Genomic DNA, 26,972 nt, shown 5'->3' on the forward strand with positions numbered 1-26,972 from the left:
ACTACCTGGTGTACAAATAACCCGTAAGATTACTCCGTTGACTCACTAAAGGCGCTGAAACCATTCCAATGAATTGATCTTAATTTTTCGTTCTTCCTATTGAGCAGGTCACTGGGCTGGGCACCAAGCTTTGAACGGGCGATAATCGCCTCATGAAAGTTCATAGTTCGTAGGTTATGGTAAGAGTTATGTGCGAGTGCAGTATTTGTGCTAGTGTTTTCAATCTAAAGATGTAAGTGTATGTGTGATATAAGCGAAAAAGGTTTTTGTGCTGCTTCGTTACTAATCTCATCTGGCGTGCGCTTGCGATTCAAATGAGTATGATTTGAGTTTTCGAGTCACGCTATTCTTTTGGCTTTCTTCTTCTACACGTTTTAAGTTGACTTATTTTTGTGCCTATTTACGCGGATATTCTATCGGGAACTGCTCCTTCGCATTTTTTTTTTCGTTAACAACGGAATCATCGAAGTCCTCTACAAACTGGGGACACATTCGTCTACTTCGTCTTGCACTTGGTTTCTCTCGTAATCGGTATATAAAACACACTATTCTCGCGAGAAATAAAAACTGTGAGCTACTACTACACACATTTTGCTTGCTATCACATCCCATAGCTCGTCGTTACACCCCGTGTCACGACCGGCTCCGGTAGTGGGTGGTGGCGGGGTGCAGGTGAGGGCACGGGAGAAAGATTAAAAGCCTATTTATGCTGTACTTGGTTATTTTCCTTGGGTTGGAAAATGTTTTCTTTTACCTTACAAAAACACCTATGAGTTATTCATATCCTTGTTTTCTCCTTGCTTTCTTCCTAGTTGCTGTTACTTACTAATTGTTAATTCTAGTTTTAGGTACACTGAGCAATGGGAAAAACATAGATAAAATTCATATCAAATTGTTGTCTAAGCTAGAAAAAATCTTGAATGGAACTCTATTGAAAGCTTATATTTCTAAACTGTTCCCAACATTTTTAAAATAATTCTGAACTAACTTCTGAATCTGTGAAGATACTCCAGAAACATTTAAAGAAATGTGGGTCAGAAGCTTTCTTAAGCAAGTTCAGAGTTATTTTAAACTGCTTCAGTTTCTGTAGAATATTTCTTGAATTACTCAAGAATCATTTGAAAAGTAAAACTTCATCCGACATTCTAGAATTGTTATCATTCTTTCTTTAAAGTTTCATGGCATTCCTTGTACACCGAATATGAAGTCCAAATATATTTTTCCCATTGTGCATTGTAATAATCTACAATTTGTTATGTTTTCCATTTCTACTTATATGCTGGATCACGATCGATCACGTGCACGCGTGTGCCAACACATTTCTGCATACTATCAACTATATAGTAAATTAAAATCACGTCGCTTTAAAACATAGAAAAAAATGCTACTTAAAAAACACTTTGAGCGCGATAAGTGGATCGAAGAACCGAAAGAGGGGCTCTTTCTCATCTTGCGAGCGCCCATAATTTACCTAGGCGTTAGAAACGATTATGTACAGAGGAAACCTAAAATTCACGGTTAAAACATTCGAAACTCCTGTTAAAATAAATAACAAATCATCACTGTTGCTGATTGCTGTTGCTGCTGCTGTTGTGCTTACGATTGTGCATCTCTCTGTTGCGGAAATTAAAAAGAACCTAATAACAACTCGAAAGTAAAAATCTTCAACAAGCACACATTTCCATTTCTTCTTTCGCGCTTCTGCCATACGCGCTTTCGGAGCGCACTGTTCAACTTCTTTACGACCAACTTCTTCCTAGAATTTACCTCTTTACTAGTGGTTGCTTCCTACTATTTCTTGCATGTACGGATTAAGATTGTTGGCTTGAACGGTTCCTTCCTGCAAACGAGGAACAGGACCACGTGGCACCCTTTCCTACGGTTGAGTTCGCTCTCCTAGTACCGTGTGTACAAACCCCGAGAAGAAATTGTACGATTCCTTCTTGCCGTTTTGCGCGTCTGGTTGTTTGGTTGGTAATTTGTTGCTAAAAATGTGTGCACAACATTGCACATTGGGTGAGAGTTGTGTGCCGATTTGGAGTTGCTTCTGGAGTCACGTGACTTCCGATGGCGATGATGGCTGTTCGAGATTTGCTGCTGCGTCGCCTTTTTTCTATCTCCTTCTTCAGTGTAAATGTACAAAATTCCGAGCTACTGGGACATTTTTGGTTCAGTTAGATCTTGGTTGGTGATGGTGCATCAGTTTGCTGTTGCTGTTGATGTTGTTGTTGTCGTTCTAGCGGTTGACGCGGCTGGCTTAGGCCATCACACTATCAGCTTTCGTTCTGCGACGAGCTGACTGTTACCGTGGTCTGACTAGATGAAAGCAATTTCTCGTTGAAAGGAACGGGCTTTTCGCGGGCGGATTGCTTTTTCTGGAAAGGAGGAAATACAAAAGCAATTTAGTGGTGAATTTGAAAAGCTCAAAAGCGATTTTTGTGAGGGGTAGGAACTACCACGGTTACAGAAAATCAGTAGAATAATGGTTTTGGCCACTTTGGTTGCAGTAGTCCAGGTATTCAGACATTTTATTATAAGGAACATCGGGGCAAATTGAAACAGGTGCAATAACTTACCTTCCTTCGGAACGGAAAGCAACCGGGCTTCTCCACCACCGGCGGCGCATTGATGAGCAAGTCAGGCGTCGGGCACTCGTCCTGCCCGAACACGTTCAACTCCCGGAAGCACTCCGTCTCGATCATCTCGTTCTGCCACGGTATCGACACCGAACCGGTGTTGAACTTCGAGTAGAAGTTCTCATCCGTCGCGTCCAGATTCACCCCCTTGACCGTCGAGAATTGCTCGATGTCGAGCACGTCTTTGGCATATACCGCATGTGGCTAAAAATTGGAAAAACCAGATTCAGATGAATTCACGTTTCTTAACCTTTCGATAAAAACTCACGTCCGGTACAAAGGGCGGTTCCACAACGCCCGCGTCAAGCCGCTTCCAATTAATACTGCTGAAAAAGCCGCTCAGTTTGACCTCCCGGGCACCGTACCGACCGTTGCGGCACCCCAGCCGGTTCTTGACGGCCTTCATGAGTAACTGTTGGCACAGGATTTTGGCATCGTCGCTAAATTTGTGGGAGTATTTTTCGGCATCCTCCTTCACCCGGCGGTCGACCTCCTCTCGTTTCACCTTCTCCTTCCGCGCCCGGAACGGAGCCTGACCTTCGATCATCTCGTACAGCAAGCACCCAAAGCTGAACCAATCCGGTGAAAATGCATACTTTTCGTTGTCGATGACTTCCGGAGCCATGTATCCTGGAAATAAGAGAACAGGGAAGTTAAGAACCACCGCTGGAACGAGTCAGCTCGGAGAACCTACCAACGGTACCAACCCTCCCCCTGACCATTTCACCCTCGGGAATTTCCACCGCCAGGCCCAGGTCCGATATCCGCACGTGTCCGGTGTCGTCCAGGAGGATGTTTTCCGGCTTGCAGTCCCGGTACACGATGCCCATCTGGTGTAGATGTTCCAGCCCGCAGACCACCTCGGCGGCGTAAAACCGCGCCCTGTTCATCTCGAAGCCGGGATCGCCACCCATGTTGTAGATGTGAAATTTGAGATCTCCACCTGTGGAAGGGAAACGCGGAGTTTGGCAATGTTTGTTAGTTACTCCATTCCGAAGCATTTGGTCTATTGGAAACAAAGAGTAAATTCTGGAGGTATAGCATTTCGCAAGATGTTTGCGAAGCTACTCCGAAGTTATGCCGAATGCATCTTTTGCGAACTACCATGGAGTTCAAAACTTCAGGTCTACACTCGTTACAAGAGCCATATCTGTTATACTAAGTAACATTGCGTAATCAACCGCAGTTACTGGAGTAATCTGAAGTCTACTAGCTTATTACAAACCTTTGGGACATTCAGGATCGTCCAAACTGTCCTTTAATGAAGTCCTTCCAATCTACAAGAATAACTTTATGTGTTTTCGCCATAAATCATAGTATTGCATATTCTGCTGGGATCCGTAAAGCTCTTCCAATCTCAAATATCATCTAGAGACACTATAGGGATATTCCAGGTCAGCCAAACTACCTTGGGGTTCAGCACTTCAGGTCTACACTCGTAACAAGAGCCATATCTGTTATACTGAGTAACGTTGCACAATCAACCGCAGTTACTGAACCACTCTGAAGTCTACTTGTTGATAATAAACCATTGGGGCATTTAGGTTTGTCCAAACTGTTATATAATGAAGTCTTTCAAATCTACAAGAAAAACTTTAAGTGTTTCACCATAAATAATGCATTGCATAATCTGCAGCTTTTGAAATCTCAAATGTCATTTAGAGACATTTTTGAAATGTTCCAGGTCAGTCAAACTATCTTGGAGTTCAAAACTTCAGGTCTACACTCGTAACATCAGCAGCTATGTCTGGCATACTGAGTAACGTTTCATAATCAATCGCGGTGACTGGACCAAACTAAAGTCTACTATATATTATTATGAACCTTTGGGACATTGAGAGTCGTCCAAACTATCCTGAAGCTCAGCTCTCGATAGTAACAGTAGTTATTCTCACAATAAACTTTAAACTGTAATCTGTTATCGCCCTGGCACATCATGAGTAGTTTCAAGATAGTTTTGAGGTATTCTAGATCAACAACAGTACTCCGGAGACCATAGCTTCAGGTCTACACTTGCGATAATAGCTTTTTCTTCTACGTTAAGTAGTGTTACATAATCGTACAGTGGATTACCAAAGTAGTTGGAGTAACAATAAGCGTTGTTATATATTTTTTGGGATATTATGGGATTCCTTACTGTTATGAAGGTTAGTTGATAAAAACAACCACTGTGACATGAGGTGATTTCGTTTCAGATAGTAATGTTACACTAGTTATTTATGCAACAAGTTGCAAAATGATGATTTTTTCAGCACGAGTCGTACATTTATCCAACGAGGCTTGCCGAGTTGGATAAATACGACGAGTGCTGAAAAAATCGAGTTTTGCAACGAGTTGCATACAAAATTTTTTGTAATTGCAAAAAAGTATTTTTTGTAATTGCGTTGCGTTTTCCCCTACTTTTCACTCGCGGTAGTAACGTTTAAACGGCCTACTTTTCTTCACTAAAACAAAAGTGCCGAAAAGTACTACTTTTCGGCACTCTTAAGAGTGCTGAAAAGTAGCACTTTTCGGCACCTTTGCCAGAACCCACTTTTCGATCATTTTCGAGGCTACCGTAGACACAGCTGCTACTTCTACATCCTCTGATGAGCACGAATCCGAATCAAGACTATCCAGATTCAGAATAGGACTGCAGATCAGTCGTAGAAGCAGCAGCTGAAGCTACGTTTGCTCTAGTCCATGGTGCGGCTGCGGTATGACGACGACGGGAGCTTGCAAATTTCTGACACCTATCCTATCATAGCCTACCTGATCAAACAAAAGCACCACGCTGACGCGCATGAATGCTGCCACGTGTTTCGTCTTGATACATACGTGTAGCAAGATCATACCAAGGACTATACTGAATGGATATTTTTTGATAATTTAGCTATGTCGTAGTCTCTGGTTGTATTCTGTGAACTCCAGTAAGTATAATAGATTATGCAACAAACTCTATATAGCCAAAACAGAAACATCATAATAGTTTGGATGGCCCCGGCTGATCTTATGATGTTCATTGAACACTCAGAAGATTTACTGGACATGATAGATTATAAATCATAGCTTTGTATAATAAATGAAGCTACCGCTACATCCGTAGTCTTTTGAGTGTAATCTCAAGAACGGTTTGGATGACCTAGGATATCCCAACCGATCTGATACCAGGTCTGATACTGTACATTGAATTTGCAGAAGACTAACTGAACATGATAGATTACAAATCGTAGCTTTGTATACTGAAGGAAGTTACCGTTACACCCGTAGACTTTAGGATCTAAACTCAAAAATAGTTTTATTACCCAGAATTTCCCGACTGATTTGGACTGTCTATTAAATTTTCAGACCCTGGACATGATAGATTGCAAATAGAAGCTTTGTTTATAGAAATAACCTACCGCTACACCCGTAGACAGTTTGGATGACCTAGGATATCCCGACTGATCTGATGCTGTCTATTGAACTTTCAGAAGACTTACTGGACATGACAGATTACAAATCGTAGCTTTGTATAATGAAAGAAGTAACCATTACACTCGTAGACTTTAGGATCGAAACTCAAGAACAGTTTTGATGACCTAGGATATCCCGACTGATCTGATACTGTCTATTGAACTTTCAGAAGACTTTTTTTTTTTTTTTTTTCCCTGTAGGGGTACACAACCACTGCGACCATTAATTGATCTATTGTGGTAAGACCCAGTTGCTTTATGCAGTACATTAGTACACTCACTAGTATTAAGAACTAGCGATTGTTTTTTTTTAGGCCTGCATTATACCCCAGTCTGGAATAGCTTCCAAAATGAAAGCCACTACCTTCTTGGGATTTATATTCCACCAGATATCTCGGGGATGCATGATACATCCACCGAAATAACGTTCTCTCTTCTTAAAGAGAAAACTACACTCACAAAGTAGATGTTCCGAGGTTTCAGAGTTGAAACCACAGAACCGACATTCTTCTGATTCAATCTTCTTGAGCTTCAATAGAAAGTGTCGAGATGGGCAGTGCCCAGTTAACAATCCTGTGTACACACTTAATTCGCGTTTACTAAGTTTCAGTAGTGTGTTCGTGTTTTTCACGCTTGGCACGATGAATCTCTTTGACTGGGATATTCCAGGTGCAGTATGCCAGTTTGCTCCTACGCTCTGTTTCTCCCATTTTTTTAGCTCCATCGATAGAGCACTTGATGATACTCCACAGAAGGGTTCCGGTCCATACAAGGCACCCAGAGATCCCTCCCTAGCTAGCTGGTCCGCAATTTCGTTGCCTGCAATTCCACAATGACCTGGTACCCAGAATAATTTTACAGTATTCCTTCCAGCCAGTTCCTTCAGTAGTGTAATGCACTCCCATACTAGCTTAGAATAACATTCAAATGTGCAGACTGCCTTTAAAGCTGCCTGACTGTCTGAAAAGATATAGATATTCGCATGTCTATATTTTCTTTTAAGACAGATGGCAGCGCATTCCAAAATAGCTTGAATTTCAGCTTGGAACACCGTTGGCCATTTACCCATTGGTATGGCGAGTTTAGTCCTGGGTCCATATACTCCAGCCCCAGTTCTATCACTCATTTTCGATCCATCCGTATAGAATACAATAGATCCTGGTCGAACCGTTGGTCCTCCTGATTCCCATACGCTCCGATCATCAATCGAAACTTTGTATGGTATATCTAAGATGAATTTTGGTTCCATCCAGTCTTCATTTTGTATTACTAGTGGATTTACAGTAACATTGGTTAAGATTTTCAAATGTCCTGTTAGATCGCCTTCTAAGATGTTCTTATAACTTTTTAACTTCAAGGCACTTTTCTTTGCCTCTAGTTGCACAAATTGGTGCAAGGGTAGCAGATGCATTAAGGCATCTAGTGTTGAACCAGGAGTACTTCGAATAGCTCCTGTTATTGACACTGTTGCTAAACGTTGAAGTTTAGCCAGCACTCGTTGGGCTGTTTTGGTTTTGGTTTTAGGCCACCAGACTAGAGAGGCATAAGAGACTTTGGGTCTAACAACTGCCAGGTAGATCCAATGAACTATCCTGGGTTTTAGCCCCCACTTTCCCCCGATCACTCTCCGACAGGCCCAAAGAGCAGTTGTTGCCTTATTTACTACATGCTCTAGATGTTCACTCCAGTTCAGTTTTTTATCTAGTATGACTCCTAAATATTTCACCCTGGAGGAGAATGTCAACTGTACCCCATCCAAGGACGGTGCCTTTATATTGACATTTCTTTTTCTTGTAAAAATTACAAGAGTAGTTTTTGAGGGATTTACGTTTAATCCCTCTCCTTTACACCAGGCAAGAGTGTAGTTTAACGCTATTTGCATTCTGTTTGATAGCGTTTCATCATGCTTCCCTCTTACCACTATCACGATATCATCTGCATAACCAATGACTTCGAATCCCATTGCCACTAAACTATTAAGCAAGTCATCAACAACTAAAGACCACAGCAATGGTGAAAGTACACCTCCTTGGGGACAGCCCTTAGACGTACTTACTTTAATGGTTGATTCGCCCAGTCTAGAGACAATACATCGATTTCTCAGCGCTGCAGTGATCCAGTCAACGATTGAGCCATGAAAGCCCCGTTTATACATAGCTGATCTGATTGAAGCATGTGAAGCGTTATCAAACGCACCTTCAATATCAAGAAATGCACAGTACGCTACTTCCTTGTATTTGATGCTTTTTTCTATTTTTTGTGTTAACGTGTGAAGGGCTGTTACCGTCGACTTGCCTTTGCAATAGGCAAACTGTAATTTATTTAGCTTGTGAGCTTTTAAAAACGAGCCTTTGATATGCTCATCCAGAATCTTCTCCATTATTTTGAGTATAATTGAGGTTAGGCTTATTGGCCTGTATGCTTTAGGCTGTGTTTTGTCCCGTTTGCCGTTTTTTGGTATGAATATCACTCTTACCTTATTCCACCAACTGGGAATGTAGCACAGTGTCATGCTACTAATAAACATCTCAACTAAAGCAGGGATGATTATGTCCCTACCGTGCTGTATTAGCGCCGGAAAAATGCCGTCTTCTCCAGCAGATTTGAAAGGGTCGAAGGAATTTATTGCCCAGTCCACCATTGCCACTGTGAAAATTTTTCGGGATTCCATGAGTGCATCTTTTCTGTTCATATTGCGTCCAGAATTTGTCCTCAATTGTCCCGATGAATTTTCATCAACAGCAAATGAGCCTGGGAAATGTTTTTCCATCAGTACTTCCAATGTTTCTGAAGGACTTCTGGTGAATGTGCCATTATCCTTCTTAACGTTGCCTAGGCCATTTGAGTGTTCCTTAGAAAGGACTTTTTGAAGCCTGGCCGCTTCTGAAGTGTATTGGATGTTTTCACACATGAATCTCCAATGTCTTCGTTTGCTTTTCCTTATTTCAGTGCTATATTCGGTTAGAGCCTTTCTATATTGGCCCCAATCCGAAGTTGCTTTTGCTCTGTTGAAGAGTTTTCTTACTTTCCTCCTCATTTTTTGTAGAGCGTTGTTCCACCAAGGGACTTTCCTGTTTGAACTCCTTTCCCTTTGTGGACAACTTTCGTAGTATGCTTGTATAATTTTGTTAGTGACCATCCTAGAAGCTTCTTCTAGTTGCTCTGCTGTTCTTATTTTTTCGTCCAGCAGAGGTTGCTTGTTCGCAAGAATTTGCTTGTAGAGATCCCAGTTGGTGTTCCTGGGGTCTCGATAGAATTCCCTCACGGTCTCTCCCCTCTCTATTGAGAAGGTGATATGCTTATGATCTGAGAGAGATACCTCGTCAGATACTTCCCAAGAGGTAATTCTATCTGTTAGAATTTGGCTACAAAGTGTTAAATCAAGTTAAATCAAGACTTACTGGACAAAGTGTTAAATCAAGTTAAATCAAGACTTACTGGACATGATAGATTACAAATCGTAGCTTTGTATAATGAAATAATCTATCGTTACACCCGTAGACTTTAGGATCTAAACTCAAGAACAGTTTGGATAATCTAGGATATGCCGACAGATCTGATACTGTCTATTGAACTTTCAGAAGACTTACTGGACATGATAGATTACAAATCATAGCTTTGTGTAATGAAAGAAGTTTCCTTTACACCCGTACACTTTAGGATCTAAACTCAATAACAGTTTGGATAATCTAGGATATGCCGACAGATCTGATACTGTCTATTTAACCCTTTATAAGGCCGAGAGAACCAGGCACGGAATCCACTCGTTCTACTTTGGAATATGAAGTACATGTACAGTAATGAACAAAAACGTTTTTATTTTCAAAAAATTCGATGGTCGATTTTGTATGAAAAAAAAAATGGTGTAAATTTGAGCTTTTTGTCAACAAAGTTTAAAATGTTGTTATTTTGTGATGCGTTAATCAGTCATGCTGATTTTTTGACAGGTTATTGCCCTAATATTCATAAGTTACTTGTGTGGATTTGGTCTCGATTGGTCAATTATTTTGGACGATATGGCAATTTTAGTACATGTCCATTTATTATAGTACATTTTTTCAAAAGGCTGAGTTTCTAAAAGTAATGAAGCAATCAAGTTGAAATTTTGTCCACAAGTAAAAGGAACATAGGCCTTTCATTCCCCATCATTCGATTTTCAATTCGCTCACCATAACAGAATTTCGAGCTTATGAACCTTCATACACTCAAAAATGGCAGTTTTTGGAGAGACATTTTGTTCTAAAAAAGCCCATTCATATAAAATTCATAAATAATTTGTATAAGGTGGCAATATAGTTGCCACTGCCTTATAAAGGGTTAACTTTCAGAAGACTTACTGGATATGATAGATTACAAATCGTAGCTTTGTATATGATAAGGATATGGAAAGCCGACTACTAGCTTGGACGGTATAATACAAACTGATTTATTAGACCCTAAGTTTTACAGACTACTATGCTGCTGGCAATGCTTTGGTTAATAAATCGGCTAGCTGCTCCGTTTTTGGTAGATACTGGCATTCTATTTTGTTAGTTGAAACACAGTCACGGATAAAATATAGCTTCACGTCCGTGTGCTTTAGCCACTTCGAAGTTCCAGGAGATTCGACAATAGCAATTGATTGGTTGTCTTCAAATATTTTCGTTGCTCCATCTTTCAAAATTCCCAGTTCTTCAAACAGCTTTTGTATCCATGTAACTTCAAAAGTCGCATCAGCAAGCGCTGAGCACTCGGCTTCAGTGGATGACAGCGAAACTGTATTTTGCTTCTTTGTGCTCCAGGAAGTCACAGCTCCATAAATTTTGATGATTATTCCAGAAACTGAATGTCGGCCATTTGGATCCGCAGCCCAACTTGCATCTGCAAATCCAACTATTTGTTTCGGTGCAGTTTTCCGTTGGTATACCAATCCGTGGTCCAGAGTCCCCTGAAGGTACCGAAGTATCCGCTTGACGTGTGTCCAGTGTTCTTCTGAAGGGCTACTCTAAAATTACTTACCGAGGCACTTAGGTCTGGTCGAGAGGTCACCAAGAGGTAAGTAAGACATCCAATCACCTCACGATAAGGCTTTTGAAGTGTTGTCGCTTTCTCGTTCTCCTTGAGCTGCAGACTCGGTTCCATGGGCGTGGCAACAGGCTTAGATTCCTCCATTCCAAAACGCTTCAGAAGTTGCTTCGCGTATTGCTTTTGGCTGAGCGTCATCCGGCCTTGTAAAATGTCACGTTCAATTTTCGATCCAAGGAATGTTCTTGCTTCTCCCATGTCCTGCATTTTGAATTCGTATTTCAACAGCTTCTTGATGACGGAAATCACATCGAGGCTTCGGCAAATCACAAGAATGCCGTCAACGTATAACAGCAGAAATACCTTCTCACCTTCACGTTCCTTGAAATAGAGGCAGGTATCGTTGATGCATCCGATCCGATCCGACTCATGAACTCGTGGAATTTGTCATTCAAAGCTTTTAATGCTTGCTTAAGTCCATAAATGGATTTGTTCAGCTTGCACACGCGATTCCCCTCCTCAGATCCACGTGGTTGTCGCATATAGATTTGCTCGTCCAGCTTACCATTCAAAAATGCCGTTGTTACGTCCATCTGATGCACCAAAAGATTTTCTTGATTGGCTATCGCAAGCCAATCATCCGGACCGTTGACATCCTTACTACTGGTGCACATGTTTCCGTGAAATCATATCCGTATCGTTGCGTGAATCCTTCTGCTACCAGTCGGGCCTTGTACTTCTGGATCGAGTCATCGGGATTCAGCTTCAACTTGAAAACCCATTTGCAATCTACTGGCTTTCGTCCATGTGACAAATCGACTAGTTCCCAGGTGTTGTTCTCGGCTAATGACTTCAACTCCGATTCTATGGCTTCCTTCCAGAACACCCAATCGTCTCGTTGCTTCATATTCTCGATGCGGTCCGGCAAATCCTGGACATAGTTTTCAGCATTCAATGCATACACCAAACACGTAGAATCGCCGTACCTTCGCGGAGGGTTTCGCACCCGCATACTTTTTCGAACTTCCGAAATCTCATTTGCTGGCTCGGCTTCATCTTCTCCTGACGAAAATTCATCATCGTCGCTTTGAACCACATCGTCAACAATTGCATTGACTGGAACTTGTTCTTGAATCACAATTGGTTCTGTTTGATTCGTCGAAGCAGGTTGTCTGAATACAGTCCGAACCGGATCTTCAGACTTAGCATCTAGTTCCACACAACCGGTACCAGCATCATTCCAATTCTCGTTCACAACAACATCACGAGCCAAGTGCAAGTACACCTTCTGCTTCTTTCACAAACGATAGCCAGCGGGCCCATATCCAACAAAATAGCACGATTCACTACGTGCGTCGAGCTTGTTTCGCCTTTCCTTCGGGATAAAACTGTATGCCTTGCTGCCTCAAATTCGCAACTTGGATACGTCCGGCTTGTGTCCATACCACAATTCGCAAGGGGTTTTGTTCTGCAACGCTGCTGTTGGACTTCGATTTCTTACATATACTGCTGCCTGGACCGCTTCGCCCCATAGCTTCTTCGTTAAGCCTGCATCGTGTATCATCGCTTTTGCGCTATCCAAGATGGTGCGGTTCATCCTCTCGCTCACGCCATTCTGTTGAGGTGTGTACGGAATCGTGTTCACCAAAGGCACTCCGTTAGCCTTGCAATGCTCTTTGAATCCGGAATTCACATACTCGCCGCCGTTGTCGAACCGTATCCTGGCAATCTTCTGGTCGAAATGATTCTCCGCCATGCTTGTATACTGCTGGAACGCTTCAAGTACTTCATCTTTTGACGTCAGCAGGTACACCACCGTGAAATGAGTGAAATCATCGGTGAATGACACGAAGTACCGCTTACCATTCCACGCCGCTGGTGTAAAGAATCCACACACGTCGCTGTGTATCAGGTCCAAGGGTCGATTCCATCTTGGAGCTTCAACCCGAGTAATACATATGTTCTACAAAAGCCTATATAACTCTTGTATGATTGAATAAGAGCTGCATATGCTTGTATAGTACATGTGTGCTACTAAGGAACGTCCTCGAACGGTTGTCGGGCGTGTTTCCCTTTCAAACAAGATTCACACAGCCTCAAACTAATTCGTCATCAGATAATGTCATACCTTTGACCATGTTGCCACGAACCAGCTTCTTTAGGCCGCTCCTGCCAATGTGGCCGAACCTGCGATGCCACAGCTCATATGAACTTGACGATGAACTCACCAACGCTTCATTTACATTTCCACGCTTCAAGGGCATTCAGCACGTATAGATTCCCGGATACACTTCCTCTTGCAACAACTTCGTCGCCACGTATGATTTTCACCACGTCTTTCTCAAATGTGATCCGCATTTCACGGATCCAACTTTCCGAATCGAGAATAGATTGTATTGTAGCTCCGGACGTACAGGACTCCATTCACTGTGCTCTTGATCTGACGTTGTCCGACTTGGATTTCCATATAGACCGTTCCGGAATAGTTACTGTAGACCACCTTACCGGACGCCACTACAATTTGGATGTTTTGCAGTTTCTTGACATCTCGAAGACAATCCGCAGAACACACCATGTGCTCGGAAGCACCTGAATCCAGGATCCACTGGAACTCACGCTGCTGCTTCGCTTGACATCCAATCATGAAAGCTACCTCGGAATCAGCAACACTTGCTCTTTCCTTCAGCTTCGCGCTTCCCGATTTCAAACGGGCTTCCTGTATTCCATCCTGCCCTTTTGGTCTTGCTGGACAGTTCATCTTCTTATGTCCTACCATTCCGCAGGCAAAACATTTCAGCTTGGATCCTTTAGCACGTCCTTCGTAAAGAGCAGCTTCGTCGTTAGACATACCGCCGGCATCGAAATTGTTCTTCCGCTTGATGTTCTCACAGAGCAACCTGGCTTTCACAAAATCCAATGAACACTGCTCCGGTGGGAATGTCTATGATATCCGCCGTGGCCAGCTCCCTGATAATACGGTCGAACTTCAGCAGATGGTCCTCCATAGTTTCAGCCTCATTGTATTTTATCACGGCCAGCTGCTTGAGAAGATAGAACTGGTCGGAAATCCCTTTCTTGGCGAAAACGTTCTGCAGCGCTTCCCAGATTGCCTTCGGAGTGGATTTTTTCTTCACGTATTCCCGAGCAGAGGAAAATATCAAAATAATAACAACGGAATCACAAAACCTGTTTTTATATCTCGGTTTGTTATTATTGACTTATTAAGTCATCACCGTTCCATAACATGTTCTGTTGGGCAATCTTATTTTGTTATGATCGTGCTCTTGGTATATTTTCTTTAAATTACATTTCAATAACATGTTTTGTTGTTCAGTTATTATTATGTCATTGAGACTGTACAAATATTTGATCATTAATATTACAACATAACTAGCTTTGCAATCAAAACTACACCATTCGAGATTATCGTTGTTCACAGCATTCCGCGAGGAACTGTAAGAGAAAATATTATTTTGTCATCAGTTCCTCTTCTTACTGACATTACGTTTCAACTGCGACAGAACCAACTTATCAGCTTTTTGTTTTATAAGCACTTTGAAAAGTATACCTGTTTTTTGTCCCAGTTTTAGTTAGCTACACACTTAGTTTTAAATACCGAACTCGGTTTAAATTTTCAACGGATTACGTCGGTATACGAGAAAAAACCGAGCGATTCGCTTTATTTCTGAAAATTCATCGCTTGAAACCGAGCTTCGTTAAGTATGACATTATTCTGACAGATTCTTGAGCCATTTCTACTGAGCAGGGCGGTTATCTGTCAAAACAAACGAACTCGGTTCGCCGTTACCGAGAAAACTCGGTTCAGCAGCCTGCCGAACCAAACTTTTGTTCGGCCATGTTTGTTTTCTCAATGTTTGCGGTCAGGTTGAATTTGCTTGTGATTTCCAAAGATCTGTGAAAATCAAAGCCAATTGGAATGCATTATCTCAAAATTTATCGGACTGTGCAAGTAAGTACTTCAGTCAATAAAATCTCAATTGAATGTGAAAGTGTACATGGAGAAAATGATTATTTTCAGATTTCACTCTGGCCATTTGCGGACTGGATACAACGCTCTGAACCCGATGAATTACTGCAAGGCCAATACAAAATAAACTTTCAAGCAACGTTAAATGTGAGAAATAAAATACGCATTGCATATTGCTTTCTTAAGTTTAAACTTGTTTTTTGTTTGTGATGAACAACTCTAAATTTGCTCTAGATCCCAATAATATCTTTTTATTTAAAAGCAACCGATGGTCGGTTGGTTTCGATAGTTAAACCGAAAAATTCTGTAAGTTTGACGTTTTGACACTGACACAAAGTTGAAACGAATGGTCGGTTCCTACATTTTCAACCGAGTGGACAACCGAGTGTTCAGCAGATAAAAACTCGGTTCAAATTTAACCGAGTTCGGTACTATTTTCTAAGTGTGTATGAAAACGAAAATAGAGAGTGCAAAAGAGTGTTAGCCATTATGAAACATATTGGATCAACTGGTGGAATTCAAGGACGAACAACACATTTTCGACAATAATGTAAAAAATAAGTCATCAAGAACTCCATTGACTATTTTTAGGCATTTTATTTTTATTGATTTCACTGCATCGAGCCCACTTAGATTCACTTGGATAAATGTGTCAATCAATGAGGTAATAAAGTAAATTAATCTTATAAACAATGAACCACCTAATAAAGGGTTTCAAAACGACGGTAGTTTTTCATCGTAAGTTGTTTGGAAAATAAACGAAAACTATTGTTTCTCTCTGTTTTTAATAAAAGAATCGCTTGCGACAACAATAGCGTCCCAATTATGAATGAAACATTTAACAATAGATCCTATTGTTGCGTATCCCATTGAATGCATATGGGACTTTGAAGGAGTTCCTATCCGCAACAGAAAAAAAAACAAATTTTGTTTTCAGATTGTTATCAATAACGTATTCATATCAAAATTTGTTATTGAAATATTTTAAAAATTCGCTGTTATTAAGTTGGTATTGAAACTAACAAAACATGTTATTAAACAGGTCTTCCAGGAACATTTTTTTGTTATAATTTTTGTTATTTTGCCGCTTATGACAGACAAGTTTATAACAGGATATGTTATGTAAATAACATGAAAATAACTCTTTCCGCTACCCGAGCAGGAGAAAATAGCTGAAGAATACCTAACTCGGGTATGGAAAACTGAATACCTACAACCTGAATAAGGTATTAAGTAGCCCTGCATAAAAGTTAAAATACCTCAAATAATAACTGGTGTGTATTCTGTGCATAACGCGTGAATAATGACTTTAGGTATGACAATACCTAAATAATACTCTGCGATTTTCCCATATAAATAGCTATTTTTCCATAATTTAATAATACCTCAAGCAGTCCTCAACACCAAACCAATACCTCGTTGAGATATTTTATCAATACCTATAAAATACCAAAATAAGTTATTTTCAATACCTGGATAACCGATCAATACCTTGTCTTGGTATGATACCTGACTTTGATATGCTCCAGTTATGTGCCAGTTATTCATTCCTGCTCGGGTACTCAGTTATTTTTCCAAAATAACACATTTTATTATGCTGTTGCTATTCCCTTCTGCTCGGGTTCCAGCTGCGAATCGGCAATCTTCTCCACAAGAAGCGATTTGCATTGCGCTTCCCTGAGTTTCCGTTCCGCCAGTCTCCTTTCCTTCTCAACAGTCACCAGCGCCGTGGCACCGTCAGCAGGCTTTGAACTCCTCGATTTTGTCCGCTTCGATCCGGATACATTCTATCAGCTGCCGCTCTTCCAAGAGGGTTTCCATCCGGTAGCTCCAGTTTGGAAAATTCGCCCCGTTGAAGAGATATATTTTCTGGGTTTCCGCTTGCATTTTTTAAAAATCGTCCGCTTTTCCGATCTTGAGAAATTTTTTCTTCCGATCAACAAACGGTTGCTTGTATCCTGACAGTATAATGAAATAATCTACCGTTACACCCGTAGACTTTAGGATCTAAACTTAAGAATAGTTTAGATGACCTAGGATATCCCGACTGATCTGATACTGTCTTTTGAATTTTCAGAAGACTCACTGGAATGATAGATTACAAATAGTAGCTTTGTATAATGAAAAAAGTTTCCTTTACATTCGTAGACTTTAGGATCTAAACTCAAGAACAATTTGGATAATCTAGGATATCCCGACTGATCTGATACTGTCTATTAAACTTTCAGAAGAGTTACTGGACATGATAGATTATAAATCGTAGCTTTTTATACTGAAAGAAGTTACCGTGACACCCGTAGACTTTAGGATATAAACTCAAGAATAGGTTGGGTGACCTAGGATATCCAGAAAAAAATATTCTGCATGATATTCTAACCATTTTATGCTATTGGACACCAAAACAACAGAAAAACGTAGGCAAAGTTTCATAATAACGCTTGGAAAAATTCCGGCTTCAAAGGCTTAAGATAGGACGCCCTGTTCAAACAGTCTCACATCCTACATCCATCATCCACTTACCATTCATAATCGTCAGCACCAGACAGAGTGCGTCCTTGGTTTCGTAAGCGTACGCCAAGTTCACCACGAAGCGGGAGTTAATTTTCTGCAGGATTTGCTTCTCTATCAGCACCATCGATTCGCCTTTCCGCTTTTTGATGCGCTTCTTTTCGAGCTTTTTGCAGGCGTACATCTTGCCGGTGGCACGTACCTGAAAGAATCCAGAAAAAATGGAACAGATTAATTTTAGATATGGGTGAAATTGTTACAATGTGTGACGTGGCTGTTTCATCAAATATTGTTCGCCAGCCTGAGTTCACAAGCCTGTGTGGACCGCATAGCGGTCAGAAACAATCAAATTTTAACTTCCAAGTGTCGCATTGCCTATCAGCAGAACCATAGCTAGTGACTGGCCGTGCCATGAGCTGCTGCAGCGCAGTGAAATGACCAATGGTGCGGTGCACCAAAGTGACAGCCTGCCACAGCAGCATCCGGAAAGCCGCTTCTCCAGGCTAGACTAGGCCAGGCCAGACCAAACCAACCAACGTCAACGTTCAACCCAACCGACCAACCAACGCGTGACATGCTGGCGAGCACTCTGAGAGAGAGAGGTTGTTGGGACACGGAAACAGGACACAGTGTGTCAGGTCCGATTATTTCAACTCCACTGCCGAATAAAGAGGGAAAAGCTGCAGTGGGATCTGGCATGCACTCACTGCACTGCCGGCCGGTCTGGTTGTGGGGACGTTTGGCCCCATGGCCGTCATCGTAGTCGTCGATGGTAATATACAGATAGACATTGATCAACCACAGTGTGTCGCCTGGTCGGTCGCTGCCTAAGGGGCTTAGTTTTGTGGAAAACTGACGTCCAATCGCTGCATAATGGAGCCATCCTCAGGGCGGTGAGGATGTATGGCAGAGTTTTTGAAACAGATAGAATCGGTTTCCAACAGCTATTTTTGAATATACGTCATATATTTTGCAAGCTTATAAGTTATTATTTATTTTTTTTGAACAAGGATTAAAATGTGTTCTTATAGAATTTAGAAGTTTTATGTTCAGAAATTCATCAAGGAACACTTCTTGAGATAACTTAAAAAGTGTGTTTGAATTATTTGTGTGTAAATTCTCTCCAAACAAAATCCAATATGAGTTTCGCCAAGGTTTCAGACACAAATATCTGAAGAAAATTCTGTCAGCTATTTCTACAAGACTCTCACTTGTCTACTTTCATTACACTGCAACTATTTACCGTCACCCTTCGTTATTGTCTATGAACCTGACAGGCGACTGGCGGAAACTGCTGCTGATGCCCCGACAAGAAAATTGTAACAAAAATATAACAGAATCCTAATAAGCCAATATATTTATAACTGATGGTGATGTTTTTAAAATACTATAACTTAATTATATCATATTATATTATAAATGTTGTTTGATAACTCATTGTATTATAGTTTAGTTTTGAGTCTTCGACATGTGAAAAATAATATAACAAAATTGTATCAAATTTTGATAGATAGTAGTAACCCTGAGGCTAAAATTCATATCACATTTTGTTATAATTTTGATACGATTATAACAAAATAAGTTATAATCTTGATTAAACCAGTGTACTTTTTGTTACAATTTTAGTTTTTTTCTAACAACATCCTGCATCTAGTTTATAACATAATAAGTAAGAGAAAAATATTATAACATCATAACACAACATGATATAAACTTGATATAATTTTCTAGTCGGGGCACCATCGCCGTGTTCACTGCAAGCGCACCATCACTAGAAAAACCCAATCTTTCGCATAGTAGTATGTAGAGGTGCTGGTTAAGCTGACATGGCTGGCACGTTGCTGATGGGCTAAATAGTTCTGGCACGGGCTGTGATGCACCTGAACTGACTGCTGGTGGAAGTTTTTGCTTGCCCGATTTTGGAAGAATTTTCTGACTTCGCCTAAAACGCAGAACGTTGCTCGGCTGGTGCTTTTTTGGACCTTCGGAAGTTAGTACTTTCGCAAACATACATCAGAATTATAAAAGCGAGTTCTGGAAAAAAGTTGAACTTCGATTTCAATGCAATCCTAAAAAAGTTCCTAGATAATCAATCACTAAATTGTTCCTTTCGATGCAGAGTAATTTATCAAAAAAGTCGTTAGACTAAATAGTTATTGAATAGAATAGGTAGGGTCTGGGACCATCTGGGCAGGGGGACCTATTTTGGGCACTTGTCAAAGAATTGACTTCAATTCTTGTACATGGCTAGATACTATCCGATCTCATCGTTCCAAAATTCAAGTCAATTGGTTAAAACTTGACTGAGTAATAGCAGAAAGTGCCCAAAATAGCCCCCCCCTTGCCCAACCCTGATAAAAAAGATCATAGAGATACAACAAAATGTATTGTTACAACACGCTGAAATGAATGGTAGTTACCATGATTTCAATCGTTTAAAACGATAGAGTAACAACAGACCCTATGGTTTTCCACCATAGCATGTATTGTAAATGTCACTTTTACAATAGAAAATGGGGGTTGTTATGTATCTTTACCATAAAAAATCCAAATTTTCTGGAGCAAATTCAAGTCAACTACCATTCAATTTATGGTGTTTTTATTATTGAAATCTCTAGTGCCATTCATTTTATTGTGCACATATTGTAGTTCCAATACATAATTTTCAGCAGGAAAATACGTACATAATATGATTTGTTGTTGAACAATCAACTTTATCATTATTCAATGGAAGTTTATGGCGATTTTATTGTATATTTTTATCAGGGAAATGGTCCCAGACCCTATTAGACTCGAACTAACAATATGTTATTAGATCATTTCAGATCATCTCAGATGGAAAAGTCTGGTCACAAGTACCTCTTGCTTCCATGGGTCAACCGACGACAAACCGACGATTGCAGTGCTATCATAGTAAAATCAGAGCTGGTTACTGAAGGTTTCCAAATTGCTGCAGCCCCTCTACTAGAACACCGCCACAGCAATTATCCCAATATTTCGCTAAATTTAAAATTATTACAGGGAAACCCTTCCGTGCATTATTGTTTCACGAAGTTTGTCTGAAATCATTTTAGAATGTATTGCTTCCCACTTACTTCTTTAGAGTTTTCTCTATGAAAAGCTGCAGGGACACCGCAAGTTCGCAGGGGTTGACGGTATTAAAGTGAAGGAGTTTCATTTTGATTATTGTAATGTAGTGTTCTTTAGTGAAACATATCACCTTTTTAACACTTTAATGCACCTCCAACGGTTCATCACGAACCGGCTGCTGCAGATGGAGTATGGCTGATCATATGCATCAGACATGCTCGATAAACAGGAGGAACCGCCGGGGCTCAGTAGAGTCTATTCCCAAGCAATAGTTCCAAGTCGGTTGGATTTGAGAAGGTTTTGATGATCGTTACAAATCCTAATAAAAGTATTATTATTTATATTATATTATATAAAAGTATATATCTGACTTCAAAATGTTGTTTGGGCTCTATTTCCTACGTTTCTCGGTTGATTTTTATTACATAGTAATTTATTAATGTCATAGTCGCTTTTTCGAATTTTTACAATGTTAGTTGGTCATATTTTCTTTAAATAAAGCAATAAAAATCGACCGAAGAATCAATAGTGGGAAGGAGATTTGCAGCACTTAATTGTGCTGATAGATTCGAAGCTAACGTGCGAACACTTAAACGCATTGTTGACGTCAATGCGTTCGACGTGACATTTTGGACAAAAACTGACTGCTTTATATTAACCCTTATGTGGCCGACAGGGTACCCGGGTACCCAGCGCCCATTTAAAAGCACGGTGTAGAAAAAAGCAAAAAGTTTGTCGGACACATAACGGTTAACTGAACAACGTTACTTGTGTATGACTAGGTTGACATTTCTAGGCTACGCTTGAGAAAATGACATGGTTCATCTAGGTAGGACCGATAGGACAATTGAACGAATTTGAATATTTTTAATAGTATTTGTAGCGGGATGAAAGTTGACATGAAATCTTTATTATTTTGAAATTTTATTGCAATCAACTGACCAACTTGGCGTATTTTTGATTATCTCCTAGATGTTTAGAAGTTCAGTTACATGTTTCTGTGGATTTTGGACCAATGACAATTTAAGGACACAAGAGATGAACACAAGTAGAAAACGATTAGCGAAATCACGAAAACAATTTGACACAGGATCGACTATATTTTAACATACAGGGTTCGATTGATTCGATGAAAAAAACAACATACGACAACTGACTTAACGAGGAGAAAACATATTTAACCATACCACAAAATCAAACAAGGGGACAAACACAAACCGTATGACCATAACACTACATAGGCAAATCCTGACTGACTGACCAATTGAAAACTTTCCAATCTTCTACCGTATCTTTCTGAGTTAGTTGCAACAGTGTCTTAATGGATATCATTTTCCGCGTACGGCTGGCAAACTGCTTCTGAAAGATTACGTATTCTTTTCTATCTTCGGGTCTAGTGTAGAGGTTTCAACTCTATTCAGAGTGCAGCTAGAAACCTAGCAAAAAAAAAAAAAAAAGATTGCCTGATCCGGTGGTAAAAGTCCACCAAACAAGCGACCCCTAATTCATGGTGTTAAGCGTACCGTGCCTAGGAATGAATGGTTAGGGGGGTCTTATAAAAACTTAACCGTGAACGGAGCCTGTGGAGTACCAGGGCACCCTCCACAGTATGTTGCCCTTACTGTGTTAAACGGAGCAATGACGCAGTGGACCTTATTTGTCTCCGGGATAATCGGCCACTTTTCTTACGTCTCAATTCCGAGGCTTAATAAAAGTGGGTAAATGATTTTTTTTTATGACAGGAATTAAGTTCGTACAGGTAAACCTTCATCACGCAAAAGGTGCTTCTGCTGTGTTGAGTCGAAGGTTTAAAAAAGAAGGACTAGAAGTGGCGCTTATTCAAGAGCCATGGTCCAATAAACGAAAGATTCTTGGTGTTCTGACACAAAATAGTAAACTATTTTATGATGAGCAACAAGATTCACCCAGAACCGCTGTCTTAGTACGCAAAACGTTAAAATGCTATCCTATTACAGAGTTTATCAGAAAGGACATTGTTGCAGTCATGGTAGAGGTACCAACCACTAGGGGTAAAACTGAGATCGCTGTGGCTTCAGCTTACTTTCCTGGTGATGTTCCTGAGGCACCTCCTCCTGAGATCGCATCATTTGTCCAATTCTGTAAAGAAAACAACAAATCGTTTATCATTGGCTGTGACGCCAATGCACATCACACGGTTTGGGGTAGTACGGATATTAACAGTCGAGGTGAGTTACTATTAGAGTATCTGTCTTCGAAGAATATAGACATTTGCAATAATGGTGATAAACCTACTTTCTCAAATGTAATCAGACAAGAGGTCTTGGATCTAACACTGTGCAATGCTGCAATCTTTGACAAGATCACAAACTGGCACGTGTCAGATGAGATTTCTCTATCTGATCATAAACACATAATCTTTAATTGGAGTGGTGGAGATTATTCTAGAACCGCATTTAGAAATCCCAGGAGGACAAACTGGGATCAATATGTAGAATTGTTGAATACGCATTCATTTACAATGGGAGAAACTATTGATTCAACCCAAAAGTTAGAATCATTTTCTCAAAGGGTAAATGAAAGTATCATCAATTCCTTTAACAGAAGTTGTCCCACCATACAATCGTCTTCTACTAGAGACGTGCCATGGTGGAACTTTAAACTGGATCGCCTTAGAAAATTTTCTCGTAAAATGTTCAATAGAGCGAAACAAACGGGAGATTGGACTCAGTACAGGAAAGCCCTGACTGATTACAACAACGAAATACGAAAATCGAAAAGAAAATCTTGGATGCTGACATGTGAAAACATAAACAGCACTCCTGTAGTTGCAAGACTACAGAAAACGCTTGCAAAAGATCATTCAAATGAATTGGGAAACCTGAAGCGCGACGATGGAGCTTTTACCAAAACTCCTCGTGAAACATTGGATTTAATGATGGAAACCCATTTTCCAGGTTCGGTTCTAAGTGTGGATTCCAATGATACTATATCTCTGGAAGGTGAAGGATGTCCTAGTATAAACTCATCGGAGTCAAATAGTACAGTAAACACCGCCTCAGATTTAGCTGATGAAATCTTCACGAAGGCCAGAGTGGAAAATGCGATAAGATCTTTTCAGCCTTTTAAATCTGCAGGAGTTGATGGAATATTTCCAGCACTGATTCAAAATGGAGAAGCGGTGTTGGTTCCACCACTAATTGAGATGTTCAAGGCTAGTTTAAGATTGAATTACGTTCCATCAAAATGGAGACTTGTAAAAGTTATCTTTATACCAAAAAAGGGGAAGCGAGACAAGACGCATCCCAAAGCATACAAGCCAATTAGTCTTTCTTCAGTTTTGTTGAAGACTATGGAAAAGGTTTTGAAGGATTTTATCAATTCTTCTTACATAAAAGAGCATCCCCTATCTGACTTCCAGTTTGCTTATCAATCTGGTAGGTCAACGGTTACGGCACTTCATTCGCTAGTAACAAAGGTGGAAAAAACGTTTTCAGCAAAAGAAATAGCTCTATGCGCCTTTTTAGACATAGAAGGAGCATTTGATAATGCCTCCTATTCATCTATGAAGCGTGCCATGGAGAACAAAAACTTCGACCAATGTATCATACATTGGATTTATACTGTGCTTGCAAAAAGAGAAATCACCTCTGAGCTGGGAAGTTTTTCTATAACAGTAAGGGCAACGAAAGGTTGCCCTCAAGGAGGAGTCCTCTCACCACTAATGTGGTCCTTGGTTGTAGACGATCTTCTAAGAAGCTTGAAGGAAAAAGGTTTCGAAGCTGTGGGCTTTGCAGACGATATAGTCATAATAGTGAGAGGAAAGTATGACGAAACTGTTTCGGAGAGAATGCAAAGGGCCCTAAACTATACACATTCATGGTGTATTAAGGAGGGCCTTAGCATCAACCCGTCAAAAGTCGTAATTGTCCCTTTCACTAGGAGAAGGAAGATCAACCAAAAAGCTTTTCGGCTTGGAGGGATACAAATTCATCCTAGTGATCGAGTCAAATACTTAGGTTTGATACTGGATGCTAAACTGAACTGGAATGCTCAAATTGAGTCCGTGATCGGTAAGGCAACAAGTGCGTTCTGGTTATGCTCCAAAACTATTGGCAGGAAGTGGGGCTTGAAACCAAAAATGGTAATGTGGATTTATACTGCCATAATCCGCCCAAAAGTGACGTATGCTTCGTTTGTCTGGTGGCCAAAAACAAAAGAGGCTACCACGCAATCAAAGCTTGCGAAAATTCAACGTCTTGCGTCCATTGCTGTTACAAGAGCGATGCGAAGCACACCATCAAAAGCTTTAGATGCGATTCTCAATCTGCTACCCTTGCACGAATACGTGCAATTAGAAGCAGAAAAGGAATTGCTGAGACTTGAACGAGTTGAAAAGTTTATGCCAGGTGATCTTGTAGGTCACCTGAGCATTTCACAATATTTCCAAAATAGGCCAGTAATGAAACTGATTAACGACTGGATGAAACCTGTGGAGAACCATGACGTTCCTTACAAGTTGCACGAAACAACTCGTGCAGATTGGGAAGTCGGAGGTCCCACTGTTCGTCAAGGATCAATCAAATTCTATACAGATGGCTCAAAAGTTGGAATAAAAACGGGAGCAGGAATCTACGGCCCTGGAATACAAATTTCAGTGGCGATGGGACACTATCCTACGGTGTTTCAAGCAGAGATTCTTGCTATTTTGAAATGCACAAACATCTGCCTTGAGAGAAAATACAGATATGCAAATATTTGTATTTTCTCAGATAGTCAAGCTGCACTAAAAGCATTGTGCGCTTACAAATGTACTTCAAAGCTTGTCTGGGAATGCATTCTTTCACTGCGCAGGCTGTGCCAAAGGAATTCAGTAAACTTATACTGGGTTCCAGGTCACTGTGGCATTGAAGGGAATGAAATGGCAGACGAGCTTGCTAAAAATGGTTCCAATTTACAGTTTACTGGCCCAGAACCATTCTGTGGTATATCAAACTGTACAATTAAAATGGATCTGAAACGCTGGGCTGAGCAGAGGGTGATATCCAATTGGATGGATGTCAAAAATTGCAATCAGTCAAAACGATTTATAACACCAAATGCTTATAAAACCAAAAAGCTCTTAGAGCTCAACAAGAGAGCTCTATGTACATTAGAGTGGGTCAACGTTGTATGGAGAAACTTTAAATTTGATCGTATCAACCCGGAACAAAGCTTCTTCAATCTATATTAGCGCCCAAAACAACTGTGCAAAATTTGGGAGCGATTGGTTGCGTCCCCGTATTCCGCATTGCGATTGAAATTTGTATGGAAGTTAGTATGGGAAAACGTCCTTTTTTGCATTTCACTCATAACTTGAATTCCTTTGTCTAATACCATGTAACTAATGACGTTAAAGTATAGCCTAGGATATGCCGAAAAACTTTGCCGAAGACCGCAAAGTGATGCGACGCTTGTGAAAAAAGTTATTCGCCTGGTAACTTAGGCCAAAAATTGAGATTTTATTATTGATGTTATTCCTTTACATGTTAAATGTTAAGCACCACTGGGCAATCTGTACGTTATAACTTTTTTCACAAGTGTCGGATCACTTTGTGGTCTTCGGCAAAGTTTTTCGGCATATCCTAGGCTATACTTTAACGTCATTGGTTAGACTGTTTTAGACGAAAAATTTCAATTTATGAGAAAAATGCAAAAAAACACGTTTTCCCATACTAAATTCCATACAAATTTCAATCGCAATGCGGAATACGGGGAAGCAACCAATCGCTCCCAAATTTTGCACAGTTGCTTTGGACGCTAAAACGAATCGAAAAAGCTTTGTTCCAAAAAATCGACTTTGTTGACCCAGTCTAATGTACATACACTGGCCTACTAACTGGACACTGCCCGAGCAGGTATCACTTGAAATATGTATATAGGCCATATTCAGAGTGATATCTGTCGTTTCTGTAATATGGAACGTGAAACCTCGGAACATCTGCTTTGCAGTTGTGGTGCTTTATACACGCGCAGGCAAAGATTTCTAAATAGTGGTTGCTTGCAACCCAGTGAGATCTGGTCTGCAAAACCTGGGAAGGTCTTGGAGTTTATCAATTCCATTGCACCTGACTGGGAGACGACGCGTCGTGGCAGTAGCTGATTACTTGACACATGGTAATTAGCTGGCTAGATGCGAATATCAAAACGGGACATGTCACAAAAGTTCAGCCTATTGGACGCAGTGGCTTAATTTCCCCAACAGGGGAGGAAAAAAAAATGCATTCCTACATGTTTTTCTTCAAATGTTTTTTTTTTAATTCTTCCAAGTATATTTTTAGATTTTCGCCCGGA

General features: G+C 40.5%; 1 protein-coding gene across 1 annotated transcript in view; it reads right to left on the reverse strand.

Moving 5' to 3' along the window:
* Positions 1–214: 214 nt before the first annotated feature.
* Positions 215–26,972, reverse strand: part of LOC109414765 (G protein-coupled receptor kinase 2) — a gene marked incomplete at its 5' end in the record, with an annotated part of 181,097 nt that continues 154,339 nt past the window's right edge. Inside the window, 5 exons of the mRNA XM_062860508.1 lie at positions 215–2,375; positions 2,577–2,840; positions 2,905–3,266; positions 3,331–3,579; positions 17,583–17,772. Of these exons, the coding sequence (XP_062716492.1) occupies positions 2,274–2,375; positions 2,577–2,840; positions 2,905–3,266; positions 3,331–3,579; positions 17,583–17,772 (1,167 nt within the window). The remainder of the gene's footprint in view (positions 2,376–2,576; positions 2,841–2,904; positions 3,267–3,330; positions 3,580–17,582; positions 17,773–26,972) is intronic.

This window comes from Aedes albopictus, chromosome 1 (assembly GCF_035046485.1).
Source record: "Aedes albopictus strain Foshan chromosome 1, AalbF5, whole genome shotgun sequence".
NCBI lineage: Eukaryota > Metazoa > Arthropoda > Insecta > Diptera > Culicidae > Aedes > Aedes albopictus.